General features: G+C 35.0%; 1 protein-coding gene across 4 annotated transcripts; it reads left to right on the top strand.

The window, feature by feature from the left end:
• The first annotated feature begins 489 nt into the window (after window positions 1-489).
• On the top strand, window positions 490-14,468 carry THUMPD2 (THUMP domain 2 tRNA and snRNA guanosine methyltransferase). Of its 4 annotated transcripts, none has more exons than XM_087717604.1 (11): window positions 903-1,040; window positions 3,077-3,244; window positions 3,353-3,485; window positions 4,155-4,564; window positions 5,870-5,947; window positions 7,093-7,145; window positions 8,239-8,326; window positions 8,755-8,826; window positions 9,861-9,975; window positions 10,830-10,947; window positions 12,534-14,468. In XM_087717604.1, exons 2-11 carry the CDS (start codon window positions 3,236-3,238, stop codon window positions 12,862-12,864), a joined length of 1,407 nt encoding a protein of 468 aa, XP_087573730.1. In that variant the 5' UTR covers window positions 903-1,040; window positions 3,077-3,235; the 3' UTR covers window positions 12,865-14,468. The 4 variants fall into 4 exon arrangements, with proteins under 4 accessions (XP_013930143.2, XP_087573730.1, XP_087573732.1 ...); XM_087717606.1 differs by having other exon boundaries at window positions 930-1,040; window positions 3,148-3,244; XM_087717605.1 differs by having other exon boundaries at window positions 947-1,040; window positions 3,105-3,244.
• The last annotated feature ends 359 nt before the right edge of the window (window positions 14,469-14,827 follow it).

Genomic DNA, 14,827 nt, shown 5'->3' with positions numbered 1-14,827 from the left:
TCTAAAACTCATACTTGGTAAGGCCACACTTGGAATACTGCATCCAGTTTTGGTGGTCACGATTTAAAACAGACTTTGGGACTCTAGAAAGACTGCAGAGAAGACCAACAAAGATGATTAGGGGGCCTGGTAGCTAAAACATACTATATAAAGAACGGTTGCAGGAACTGGGTATGCCTAGTTTAATGAAAAGAAGGACTAGGGATGATGATATGATAACAGTGTTCCAATATCTCAGGGGTTGCCACAAAGAAGAGGGAGTCAAACTATTCTCCAAAGCACCTGAGGGTAAAACAAGAAGCAATGGGTGGAAACTAATCAAGGAGAGAAGCAACCTAGAACTAAGGAGAAATTTCCTGACAGAACAATTAATCAGTGGCACAACTTGCCTTCAGAGATTGTGAATGCTCCAAAACTGTTAAGTTTTTAAGAAGATGTTGGATAACCATCTGTCTGAAGTGGTGTTGGGTTTCCTGCCTAAGCAGGGGGTTGGACTAGAAGACCTCCAAGGTCCCTTGCAACTCCGTTATTCTATTTTATTCCACTTCACCAGCCTGCTCCTGATTTTTCCTGACGAAAAAGGACGCAGTTCGCCTTTAAGTGGGGCTGCCATGCTATTGGAGTGAGGAGGACTTACTTTTTTATTTTTGACAAATTAATTAGGTTTCGCATGGTGAAAGCGGAGAGGCAGAACAGGATCCCCAAAAGCAGTTTGCCGCCCTCCATTGGAAAGGGAGGACGGGCAGGCGCCGAAAGCACAAGGCGACTTGGGAAGCAGCGCCTTTGCCTGCAGGAGGCAAACTTCTCAGCGGCCTCCCCTCCGCCATCAGAGAGGAAAGCGGAGGCAGCGTCGACGTCCGGGCGGGGGGGGGGAGGACTCGACACCGGCTGCTTCCCGCGACAAGGTCGCAATGGCTGACGGAGGAAAACGGGGGAGGCCGAACGAAGCTCGCCGCTGCAGTCGCTATTTTTGCACGGCGGGACGCGGGATGGAGCCCTTCCTCATCGAAGAAGTGCAGGCTCGTTTGGGCGCCACTCAGGTGAGCGGCTCCGGACTCCTTAGGCCGCGCCGGGGTCGGTCCATAAAACAACGGCTTAGAAGCTCAATTTGCTCGCCGCCAAACCTATACGGGGAGGAAGGCAGCGGTGGCGGTCTTGGGTTGAGGTGAAGACTGGGCCAATTGCTCGTTTGTACGCTCGCTGCTTCGGAAAACCAGTTCCTGCACTTAGCCATGTTTATTCAAAAGTCCCACCGCCCGTGTGATTCTATGCACGTTTCTCGTGCCGCGAAGATGTTTGAACGACTACAGGTAGTCCTCAACTTACGATCACAATTGAGCCCAACATTTATGTTGCTTGGTGAAAAATTTGTTAGGTGAGTTTTGCCCCACTTTACGACTTTTCTTGCCACATTTGTTAAGTGAATCACCGCAGTGGTTAAATTGGTAATGCAGGTGTCCAGTGCATCTGGCTTCCCCATTGACTTTGCTTGTCAGAAGGTCGCAAAAGGAGATGGTGTGACCCCTGGACAATGCAACCGTCATAAACATGAGTCAGTTGTCAAGCATCCAAATGTAAATCACCTGACCATGGGGATGTTGCAATGGTCATAACTGTGAAAAATGGTCCCAAGTCAGTTTTTTCAGTGCCATTGTAACTTCGAACGATCACTAAGCAAACTGTTGTAGATTGAGGACTACCTGTATGTATGTTTGAACTTGTATGCGTCTCCCATACCTTGTGTCACATCTTAGCATAGCTCACTTCAGTCTGGTGTTAGAAATCCCATTTTTAACTGCTTGTGACATTTAGGCCTTGTTTATAATCATTTGTGTTACCAGTACACATGTGCAAAATCTGGATTCTAAAATCATGAGTTCTTGAGCATTTAATAATTAAATGGCAGGAAAAGGAACTTAGATATTCTTTATAATAGGCAACCTGGAATACCTAGATGTATTATAGTTATTGAAAGGGCAAGAGTTTTTGCTGGAATAAATGACAATAAAACAAAGTGGTCTGTGGTGTTTGTGTGGGTAAACTGCAAGTTTTTGATTAGTTCAGTGAGAAGTATTGTTGCTTTCAGGGATGAAGATTTTTCTCTTGCCTATGCATCAATATGATAATTATAAATGCTGATATTTTTTTGCCTGGACCCAAAAGATGATTTCATCTTTGTAGTGTAAAATCTTGCCGGTGCATCAATATGATAATTATAAATGCTGATTATTTTTTGGGCCTGGACCCAAAAGATGATTTCATCTTCGTAGTGTAAAATCTACATTGGTGATCAGCGTTCCTTGGTTTCTTGTCTAAGTCTTACATTGACTTTAGAATCAGTGTCAGTAGAAAAAACTATCTACCTTTCAATTTCCCATATTATGGAATTTATCACAGGATGCTTGAAAAATAAGCCAATCTGTAGCGAGTGGTCATAAAAGAATGTTTTTATTAAATTCAGAGATTTGCTGAGGGCATGACTTAGAGCTTTGTGAATGTTCAGTTCTGCTGTGCATGTAAGTTCAGAACTAAGTTCTGCTGTGTAACAACAGTTTTACTGCATAGGAAATATTATACAGAATTTCAAAAACTCTAGGGATTTCTTCATCTGGAACATTCCATAATGTGAGCCCTAATCTCACAGCAAGGCTGTTGCTTTGCATTGTGCCAGCATTCAATGTCAGATAATTCAACAGAGCTGAAGAAGCTTCTTGAATGAGAAGCAAAATGTCTTCAAAGAAAAATCAGAAAGTACAGTTACCTCTTGAAAAAGCACCTTTGGGACAATCTGAGAATCTCCAAAGACGTATTTGAACACTGCTTTCATGTCACCCCTAGTCCTTCTTTTCACTAGACTAGACAAACCCAATTCCTGCAACCGTTCTTTATATGTTTTAGCCTCCAGCCCCCTAATCATTTTGTTGCTCTTTTCTGCACTCTTTCTAGAGTCTCGACATCATTTTTACATCATGGCGACCAAAACTGGATGTAATATTCCAAGTATGGTCTTACCAAGACATTATAAAGTGGTATTAACACTTCATGTGATCTTGATTCTATTCCTCTGTTAATGCAGCCTAGAACTGTGTTGGCTTTTTTGGCAGTTACAGCACACTGCTGGCTCATATTTAAGTGATTGTCCACTAGGACTCCAAGATCCCTCTCAATGGATAAATGGAATCAGGCAAACACAAGCATCCCTCTTTGTCTTTTTTCATAGCACCCAGTGCATTTTATGAACAAGGTCAGTTGCTTGAATTAATCCATTAATAAGGATGATATTATTTTTTAAAAATCAACTCTCAAATATATATCCAGTTTTATTTATTATTGGTATGCATTCTCTTTCAAGGTAGAATATGTATCCGGAAAAGTTTTCTTCAATACTAATCTTGAGCTGAGTATGTTGAAGAAACTAAAGTCAGCTGAAAGACTATTTTTGCTGCTAAAGAAATGTCCTCCACTTTCCTTCCGTGGGAATAAAGGTAATCATGTCCTATGTTCTTCTGTTCCTTTCTTTGTTAAAAGAATGCATTAATTTTCAATTAGGTGCTTCAATCCCAACTACTTCTCAGATATGATGCTTGTTTAATGCTTTGCAGGCAAATTAATAATGTCAAGGCTTCCTTTACTAAGTAGCTAGTTATGAAATTAAAAAATGTTGCTTGGGATTCCTTGGAAGGAAAACACAGTACCCTTTTGGATTTGTGAGCTCCAGTACAAAATCCACATCTTGAGAAAGTAGTTGTTTTCTGAGGATTTTAAAAAGCAATTATCTAAAGTTTTGGAAAAACAGAATGAAGTCATTCTATTCTGAACAGATTAATACCAATTTCTTTCAACTTTAGCATCCACTGGCATTTTAGAATTAAGTGATCATTCTAATTCATGGGAGACTTATTCTCATTCAGTTTGCTCTTGGTTATAGTTTAAACTGCTTGAAAACTTATGCTCCACAAAAAGTTGTTTTTGTTGTTATTTTAATTAGGAAGCATACAGGCATGAAGTTACTAAATCTACAAAGGAAGATGTTGGCTTGTTATATAACTGGAGCATTAAAAGTATGGAATCAAATAGGGAAGCTTGTCTTTTGCTTTTAGATGTTAAGTGATATGATAAAATGTATGGACTAATAATTTACTATTTTATTTCAGGAAGAATAATCCAGGATGTTCAAAAACTTGTAAATGAGAATCCCAGATGCTGGTTGCATACAACTGCTGTCTGGAGAAGTCTTTATGATCAGTCAGCAGAGCAACTAAATTTGTGCCAAGAATACCCAGATTCCAAAAAACAGAAATTGGAAGAGGAAAACCATACTGAAAATGAAAAGCAAAAAATACAAATAATATTAGAGACAGATACTATTAAAAATCCAATTGAAGATCAGCAAAAATGTGATACACATGATGTTTGTAAAGACAATTTATTGCCTCAGGGCAGACTTTTTCTAGAAAACACTCCTGAATGTATTCAAGACAAATCTATTGTTTGCAATAGTTATTTTAGTTTCAGAGTATCATGTCGCTGTAGTGGAATACTTGCAAAATTATTTACTGCACAGGTATGTAAAATATTATTCATTTGAAAGCTCAGGAGCTACTAAGGTTCATGAAAACTGAAGGGTAATATGCAGGGAACAAATTGATGTATTAAGAATCTAAATAAATCTCTTACAGTTCTATAGGCCAAAAAGTATCCATGATATGCTGTATTTTCCAAATGTTATTGTTTTTAAACATGTTAATTCACAATATTAATTTCCTCTCTGCAATTATATGCCAAATCTTTCAGCTACTGTTCTGTTTACGAGAATATTCAACTGCACAATGGAAATGGCTGCGAACTCAAAGTACTTACAATTTACTTTACAGGAATTTTTCTTTATATTTTATTGCATGGAAAAATACCTTATTACATTCAAAATAACATTTTAAAAAACACCTTAATGACCAGCAACTCTGTCACCAAGGGATGCAGGCATATAGTGAAACATGACTGTCACTTGTAACTTGTAACTTCCTGCTGACTTTTCCATTGACAACTTGTTTTGAAGCCAATTGTGAAGCATGCAAATGATAATCATTGCCATGTATTGCTGCAACAATTGTAAATGTATGATGGTTGTCAAGCACCCGAATCAGGATCATATGACCATGGGGATGCAATAGCCACAACTTTGAGGACCAGTTTTAAATCTCTCATTTTAGTGTTGTGGTGACTTTAAAAGTAGCTGAACAAGAGGCCGGTATATGAGGACCACCTGTACATCCATTTGAAAATGACTAACAAAAGAGTAAATTTTCTTAATAATTGTACTGTCTGTCCAGATTATTCTGGAACTCTCAGAAAGGATATTTAATTTACTTTTTATGCATAATACCATAATTATATTTATTGAATGGCATCAACATAGAAAAAATAGTTCTGCTTGAAGATGAAAACGAATGTGAACATTTTGTTCAAGCTAAGCAGTTGTAATTTTACTCTTCTATGCCGTCTTTTGGAATGCCTCTTAATTGTCAAAAGGAGATGGGAGCTAAATTAAATTTCAGTACTGTCATTTCCTTACCCTCTGTGTATGTGTGTGTTTGTGTGTGTATAAACATACTGGTAACTTGCTAAATGTTTTGCTCTGTTCTTAAGAGGTTTTTTTAAGCCATTTCATAATAAGACAGACTGAAATAAACATAATTTTGAACTTGGATGGCTTGATTTCAGTAAACGTGCATAAGGTAGGGGTGTAGAATATGTTTTATGGCTTCTTTAATATTCAACCCATTTTTTTGCTGATTTCTATTCTAAGAATCTATATAATATGCCACCTACCCAAATAATTCTGATATCTGATTTATGATTGTTTTTTCAGGAACTGGGGAAAATTATCGGAATAGCTCTCATGAAAAACTTTGGATGGAAAGTAGATCTTAGAAATCCTGATTTAGAGGTAATAATCCGACTTAAGTTGAATTGTTGGAAGCTTTGGGCTTTGCTTTCAGATATCAAATAGTTTCTGAAATATAACTAGAGGATAATTTTTATGTATATTTTTGTTAATAAAAATGAAATCTTATCTTACGCCTGTAGAATTTAGCTTCCTTGTATTTTGACATCTATAAGTTCCTGTGAAAACAAGCAATAACCTATCTGTAGTGGGGATGAGTTACAATTGGCTTTAGAATAGAATAGAATAGAATAGATAAAATAACAGAGTTGGAAGGGACCTTGGAGATCTTCTAGTCCAACCCCCTGCCTAGACAGGAAACCCTACACCACTTCAAAACAAATGGTTATCCAACATCTTCCCAAAAACCTCTAGTGTTGGAGCATTCACAACTTCCGGAGGTAAGTTGTTCCACTGATTAATATTTCTAACTGTCAGGAAATTTCTCCTCAGTTCTAAGTTGCTTCTCTCCTTGATTAGTTTCCACCCATTGAGACTGAGGTATTGTTGTCTTATTTCATTTTAAATTTATTAAAAGACATCATTCATAGTGGAACAAGTTGCCTGCCAGCATTTTTGAATCTAATCATGATTGAAACCTGAAAAAATTACAGAAATCTAAAAACAGATAAAAGACACAAAGTAAACAGTGTTCTAAAAATAAGGGTTACAGATAGAATTTGAAAAGCGACAGACTTTAAAGATAGAATCCAGGCAATGCTTCCACATTTCCTGTAAGATCTACCATTTAATTCATTGAACTTTCATTCTCCTGAATTCTGATGGAGGATACACTGCATAGGAAGCAAGATTTGCAAATGGTTTGTAGCTATCACTAGTAGAAAGTTTCTTCCACTTACCATTATTTAAATGAAAATATTTGGCCAGTATTAAGTTGGGATTTTGTAGATTTTTCTCTTCTTCTTGGATATCTCTATCACTTGTGTTTGCACTGATTGAAAAGCAGAATTAGTTATCTCAGTTTTGTACTATGTCTTATACAGTACTCCTATATTATATTTCATATTGGTGTAATACTTGCATGCATTTAAGGATGAGATTGATTTTTAGAATAAAATACATCCTTGAAAAGCTGACTTTTATCTGTTATTTGCAAGTAATTATTGTAAATTTTCATTCCGTTACAGATCTTTGTGCATCTAAATGATATTTATTCTGTGATTGGAATCCCTCTTTTCAGGTAGATGACATTATAAATTATTATTCCTCACTTCTCTATAAATACTGACTTTTCTAATAGAAAACATGTTGCTCCCCCCCAAAAAAGGGATTGGAATGGTTTTTGTTCTCATATTATTGACCTTGCAATAAATTGATGAGAAATATTTTATTGCAATAATTAACTTTTTAAAATGATAAAACTGTAGCATTCTGTGTCATATAAAAGTACAAATAACTTGGAACATGGTACTGGAAACATTTGTACATTTATATTTCCCTAGTTTACATGACATTTAAACATATAGATTGGTAGAAGCAAGAACAATTGTCAGTATTTGAAAAAAAGCAGTGATACACACACACACACACACACAGACACACACACACACACACCACATATACATACATACATATATAAGCATAGTAATATAATAGCTGTTGTGAATGCTTACCACTTATATTTAGTATTATTGTTATCTTAATTGTTAGCATATCAAAATGAGAGTCTTGTGGCTTTTAATGGAAAAATTATGGCCAAATTCATTTTAAGATGATATTTAAAATGACTACGATAATTGTAGTTTAACAATTTCACACAGAAATTATGAGGCCAGCTGGCTTATATGTGAGCAGTGGCTATTCTTTACCTGTCTTTTTATCCATTTGTTTATACGTTTTTGCCCCCTGTATATATGCACAGTATCTATTTTTGTCAATCAAATTCAACAATTTGTACTGTGAAACAATTCCTACATATTTCCAGAGTTCAGGTTATGACAAAAAGTACTTGTGGAACTAAAATAGAGGTAAAAACAGTCTTAAGAGAATGTCAAAATTTGCAGAAATATTTTTTTTTAAAGGCGAAGCCCCTCCCCCACAAATAAGTGTTCAAAACACTGCAAATATAGATTGTATGTGCTCAGTTTCCATATAATTCTAAGTGACAGTGTTGGAAATTAGAAATATAGAATGTGGTATATTGGGAAAATGATATGAATGAAAGGAAACAATCCTGAAGAGAAGCATGTCATTATTGACACATTATGTTAGAATTCTAGATATGCATTGAATGTTCTTATTTTTATTTAACTAGGTATGTCTATTATTTGCAGACTTCCCTTGGCAAGTCGAGCATATATTAAAATTGCTGGATTGCGATCTACCATTGCTTGGGCTATGACATCACTTGCTGAAATCAAGGTAATGAACAAAATAACCATTCTGATTACGAAGCAACTATTATGGGAATTTTATAGCAGCACTTGAAGCATTTAAAGTAGGTGAGAGCTGTATGGTTTGCAATTTCCATAAATTCATTGGTGCTTAATTTATCAAAAAATATGCGAGCAGTTCAAATCAAATCAAATTAAGTTATGTATTGTCTCTTGGTTTTAATCTCCATGGTGTATACTGGGATAATTAGTATAAACTGCTATCAGGATTATTGAGATGTATGAACAGGAAGATAAATATTCAAATGTGCTGTGAAAATGGAGAATAGTATTAACTATCAAATCTAACTTGCTTGTTTTATTTATAATATATTGCACTTTTTTTCAAACCAAGGAGCAGTTGCGGTACCTATAACTTACAGATTGTATTAAATTGTTTTTTCTCTCTTTTTTCAGGCTGGAGCGTTTGTATTGGATCCTATGTGTGGTCTAGGTACAATACTTCTGGAAGCTGCAACTGAATGGCCTGTAAGTTCTATCAACTATTGCTGTTTGTTGATAAATTTCCTTTAAAACTTCTAGATTAGCTTAATTATTAGCTTACCAGTTATCAGTAGACAAGTTTAGAATTTTTGAAGTAAGAGTTTCAAACTTCATTTGAACTTACATCTACTGAGATCTTAGATACATCTTTATTTTTTGAGTCAGTGTCTTTTTCTGGGGTTTTTTTTGTTGTTCAAAAACAAGTGTATTACAAGTTAAAACAGACTGAAATAACATCTAAAGATTAATCATAAATTAATAGATTTCTGCGTGTGGGCTATAAAAATTGCTTAGTGGAAATAACAGACAAAAAAGAATCAGCTCTTCCGGAATAATTAAATTAGTTTATATTTCAGTTCCCTGTTATATTTATATTATTATCTACAGATAAACATGGATGGATAACTGACTTAACATTATTTCTTAGGTATAACATAATCTGTGTCATTTTTTAAATCAGTACATAATCATTTTGAGCCAGATTAATCATTTTCTCAGTTTTTGAGATCTTTTGCAGAAACACAATGAATTAAATGACTGAGCCTTTCCAATTTATGGTCCTCCTTACCTCTGGTTTTACTGATGCTATGAAAAGCAAACAAAACTTAAAAGCTTTTATTTCATGCAGCCTGTATGATCAGATTCTATTTCTTTGGAGATTTCTGTTTTGTTGTGAAAATTTCCGGGTTGCTTTTTCTGAAGCAGCTGTTTGGGAAGAAGTCTCTATTTTATTTGGTCAGAAACAATACAAAGCTTGTTTTGTATTGACAGCATACTGGCACATATTTTTTAGCCTTTGGTGTGAGTAAAATATATTTTAAATGACCATGAGAAAGCAAGAAATCTAGCTTTCATGGCTAGAAGAAATATTAGACAGAGGTACTAAATTCCTGGGTCTTTTCCAGCTTACATTTCCTGCCTGTCAGTGATCTATTGTCTTTAAGGAAATATTGTATTTTATGAGTGTAAATAAATTAATAATGTGTAAATCTTAATGTAATTGTTTGTTTCTTCCACAGAATGTGTATTATTTCGGGTCGGATATAAGTGATTCACAGTTGCAAGGAGCCTACTCAAATATTAGAGATGCAAGGCTGACAGATAAAATTCAGCTATTTAAATCTTCTGTTACAGGTAAATATTAACAAGAGTACCTTGTATAAATTACATAAAAAATATACAATGTATAAAATTTGATATTTGTATTGCTTTATTTTTATTGGCTTGCAAATGTCTTCTTCATAGAACTAAAATGTAAGTAACAAACTCTTTTTCCCAGAATTGTTCTGTGCAGTTGATTTAATATATGTGTCTTTGGAATTAAGGTTGGAAATTGATAATTAAAGAGAGTTATGATATACAAATGGTGATCAAGATATGAACACATCCTATATTTGCCTTTGATAAGCAAGTTTTTTATGTTAACAACATCTCTTTGACAATGGGCAGTAATGGAATAGTATACTGAATATGGGAAGTGAGGTATTGCCCAAATTCATGGCAATTGAATTGTTGAATTCAAATATGAATTGTCTGTCTACGTTTTGCCTAGCAGTTATTAATGCTAATTGTGAAGAGGTTAATATGAAAAGAAGATAGTTTGATTCCAGAAATGTTTCCTGTTATTCTGTTCTAGGGAATTTTTAACAATGCTGATTGTTCAGCCTATGTGATACTTTCAGCAGCAAAATGAAGAAATACTGTTTGTTGATTCCCACTGTAGCCCTGTAGAAATTTGGGGGACCCTAGGAAACTCAGTGCAAGTAGGAATTGGCAAAAAGTGAGTCCCATACAGGATACTGTCTCTGCCCCATGTATAAATGGGAATTCTAGAATAATAGAAGCCCAAATAGATTTCATTTTTTTAGTTCCTTCTGAATGAAGAACAGAGTAACAATTAAACGTTTCATTTCCAAGGGATATGTGAAGTTATAATTATGTTTAAGTCGGTGACTTTAAGTCCTTTTAAGTGTACTTTATCTCTGCAGGATTGCCCTTTCTGTCAGAAAGCATTGATGTCATTTTGACAGACATTCCATTTGGAAAAAAGTTCAAACTAACAGAAGACATGAAGTTTCTTCCCAGAGTTTTTCAAGAATTTGAAAGGTACATGGGTCAAATTATCTGGAATCTAAGAATTAATATTAATATGAGATTTCATATATGATATGTATGCAAATACACATAACTAGATAGAAACAATTTTACTTGATGGTAATTACTTATCTTCTAATATAAGTAATAATACTGATAAGGGAGAATATTTGTAGCTCAGAATCAAATGAGGAGTCCTTGATGCTGTCTGAGTTTGGTTGTTTACTTATAGGTGTTTCACTAATTCCTAATCAGTGATCAGAGCACTGGTGATATTACCTAGTTTGTTTCATTATACGTTAAACATCTGCAAGGAAACAACCAAGTTCAGAGACCACCACGGATCCATCATAAATAATAGTTTCAAATAGGATGAAAAAAATATGATGCTGTTAATTGCTAACAAGCTCAGAAGGGCTGGGTCTGGTCAAATAATATACAGGAGTCTGCTGATGCTGTCAGTGAATGAGAAGTCATAGGGTATATACTGAGAAATATATAATAGAGTTCCTGACAAAGTTAATTTGATTCAAAAGGGGTGGGGGGGGTGTTTTCAAAATAGGCTTCTTACTTTCCCCAGGAACTGACTGTAGCCTTGATTTCCCTGAATATAGGACACAGTTCTAAACATAAGAATAGCTTATGTTTAGTATAGGTGTCCTAGACTCAGGGAAATCAAGGCTACAGTCAAAGTTCTGTTTGTTATGTTATCATGTTGTTATGTTAAGTTTAGAACAGCTTCCAGGTATAGTTCTTCCTCATTCTTATTGTAAATCTTACAGTACTCTCTTGAAATCTCTTCTCTAATCACTGCTCTGCAAGGGGCAGAGGCAAACGGTCAGGCAAAAGAGAGGTTACCTACAGAAATTATTTCCCTCCCCCACAGAACAGAGAGATTGGAAAGGAGGAATGAGTACTGTAAACTCTGCATAGTGTGCCTGCAATTTCTAGACCTGCGCTACCAGTGCAGTCAGATTATTTTTGATGTGTAGAGGAGCAAACAGCTTACTCTCTTGCAATCTCTTTCTCTCCAATCTCTACTTTGAAAGGGGGAAGAGGTCAGGCACAGGATGATGTGTACTAATAGCAATCACAATATTGAGGGATGCTGAGCATGTTGTAAATGGTTGTAAATTGGCCATAAAGGGTTTTTTGTTTTTTGTTTTTTGCATCATGGCTTACCTCAATTACTGAATATGCAGTCAGTAAGCAAAGACTATCTATAATATAAATATCCATTTAGGTTTTTGCATGCCCAGATCCATCAAAAATTCTTGAGGTGGGTTGGAGTTGGCAGTTAAGACCTTGATCATTGTCATTTATTTCAGCTGGATAATAATGGATATAGCAATTAAGTATAATGAAATACTAGCCTATATAGAGAAAACTGGAATTTGTATGAAGCCCAATATTAAAATCCATTTACCAGGATGTTCACTGAGAGGCTTTCTCTTAGTATATCTTACCATATAGAAAGGTAAAGATAAAAGTAGAGAGATTGTAAACTACTAGATATTCTGGAAATTTCTTATAAAATAATAAATGTTATTGAAACCAAGCAAGAATATATTAGTTAACTACTCTCTATTATTTTTCAGGGTGCTTTGTTTTGGAGGGACTGTTGTACTGTTACTTAATCAAGAACTTTATAAATGTATTTCTAATGATATTGCCCAAGGCTCTCGGACTGAGAGTTCAATCTTGGCAGAATCTTCTACTGATTGCAGACAAAGTAATTTGATATCAGTTGAACAAGATATCAAACAAGAAAGTATTAGTTGTGGTACTGTTTCCTCATCTCAAGATACAAGGGAAGAGCACCTCAGTTACAAAAAAGCAGATCTTGGTTCTTTGGTGTTCATTGAATCCTTTGAAGTTAGTCTTGGCAAGACAAATGCATTCATATGCAAGTACAAGAAGATAACTTGAAAGATCTAGAAGGTAACAACAGCAAGTATGTATAAAACATGTTGATGGACTTGACAATGAGAACTGCATAGCAATCACTGCAAAAGATCCTAAGGGATTATATTAGGATTTGTAATTGAAAGCACTGGGCTAAATTTAGAAGTTTGAAGTGAAGGATACATGGTTGCTAGTCCTGATGGCAATAGACATGAATAGTGGGACAGCTTTAAGGGACTTTATTTCTCAAGCAGTTCTCAAAATAACCAACATGATGCATTCTCTGAAGTGGTTGATATCTTGCATCAATTCTTGGCACTTACACAACATCATTTTGCAATATTAGACAAGAATTATGCTTGGTGTGTCATAGTGCATTGTACTATATTGTATTATACTCTGCCTTCATGAGAATGATTGTACAGGATCTAACTGATCTTTGGGAAGATATTCAGAAGAAACTTCTGAAATAGGTTTCCTGGAAGCTAGTCCATTGCTGAACATTATTCAGACCATTGGCAATTGCTTTTCATAGTCGTGTTATGAATCTGGGAGATGAAGATTCCCAATTAATAGAAGTCCTTTTTATATTAACTGTTTTTAAGTTGCACTATAAGCAGATTTGTGCCTGAAAATCATAATTAATCCTGCTTCAGAAATCAGTGCTTTGTAGTAAGAAAATCCAAACTGTGTTTTTAGTATATTTCCTAGAATTGTATGGGAAGTCTCTGAAAATACAAAACTTCAAAAAACCACTGGAACCCAAGAAGACTAATTTTGCAACCATGCATTTTTGCACACTGGAAACATTTTGAGGACAGGTCTCTTTTTACACAAATTCATCTTTTAACCAGCAATAAAAAGTATGTTTATTTGTATTCAGAAGGAAGATAGAAGCAAAAAGAATATATGCAAACATTCCTAATAAAATCAAGAAATTTGGTCTAATTCAAGCAGTTATATTATCTGCTTGGTGGATTAGAAATTACATAAGTGCCTGTCAGCTGTTTTAGCCATTCTGATTCAGATGCAATAGCTGTGTTACACTTCCAATACTATATATTAATTTACCAATGAAAAATATAACCATTTGGACTATGTAAATTGATTCAAAATCAGGGAACTTTTTCAGTCTAACATTTGCATTTCCTAATAACACGTGTGTAAGAATGGTAATGTAGAAAATTGATTGTATTATCCCTCCTGTTCATCTATAAATTCTAAGAACCTAAAGAGAATACTCCAGTTGTTCATGTAATGGTCATGGCCTACCATAGTCATATGGCAACATTAGGTATATTTGGAGCAATGTCAGTTATGAAGAAATGATTTTTGCTGGCAGTATACAGTATGTCCATTTTAAGGATGGCCAGTGCCATTGACAGTTACAAAAAAACAAATAGTTGGCATGCCCATACATTTGTCTCTTAGCGTTACAGTACTGGAAATAGCTGAGAATTAATTTGATATGTAAAGGTACTTTTTTTTTCCTTTTGCATTGGTACCATGGAATTGCTGCAAAGGTAGGCAAGAGCCTACTTCACATAGGTAGATTTGTCCTTAAGAAATTCAGGAATGCATGTATTAAATTGAAACAGGTGTAACCAAATAAAGAATATCCTTTGTAATTTGTGGCTGTATTGTTTATAAGAAGAGCCATATCCAAGTAATTTGTTCAAGAATTTTATTAATAGAAGATATGCCATTATTTTTAGACAAAAAAACTGAAACACATAGTATGCATTATTTCCAATAATGCAAATGCTGTAATTCATTTTATACATTTCATTTTTGTAAATATGGCATTGGATTGTATATGAAACATGAAAATGTTTCAAGGAAGTATAGGCATAAATTTTCCTACGTAAAGTGGCCTACCCCCTTCTGGAAGTCATTCGACTCTAGAACCTTTCTGTTTCTTCTAAAAAGAAATGATTCATTCATTTCTTATACAAGAAATCTTTGAAACCTCTCCCATACATCATTC

Source organism: Thamnophis sirtalis, unplaced genomic scaffold (assembly GCF_051295495.1).
Source record: "Thamnophis sirtalis isolate CommonGarterSnake01/CBP01778 unplaced genomic scaffold, rThaSir2_p1.2 scaffold_6, whole genome shotgun sequence".
Taxonomy (NCBI): domain Eukaryota; kingdom Metazoa; phylum Chordata; class Lepidosauria; order Squamata; family Natricidae; genus Thamnophis; species Thamnophis sirtalis.
The sequence above is the reverse complement of the archived record's forward strand: the minus strand, read 5'-3'. Positions and strand labels throughout refer to the sequence as shown.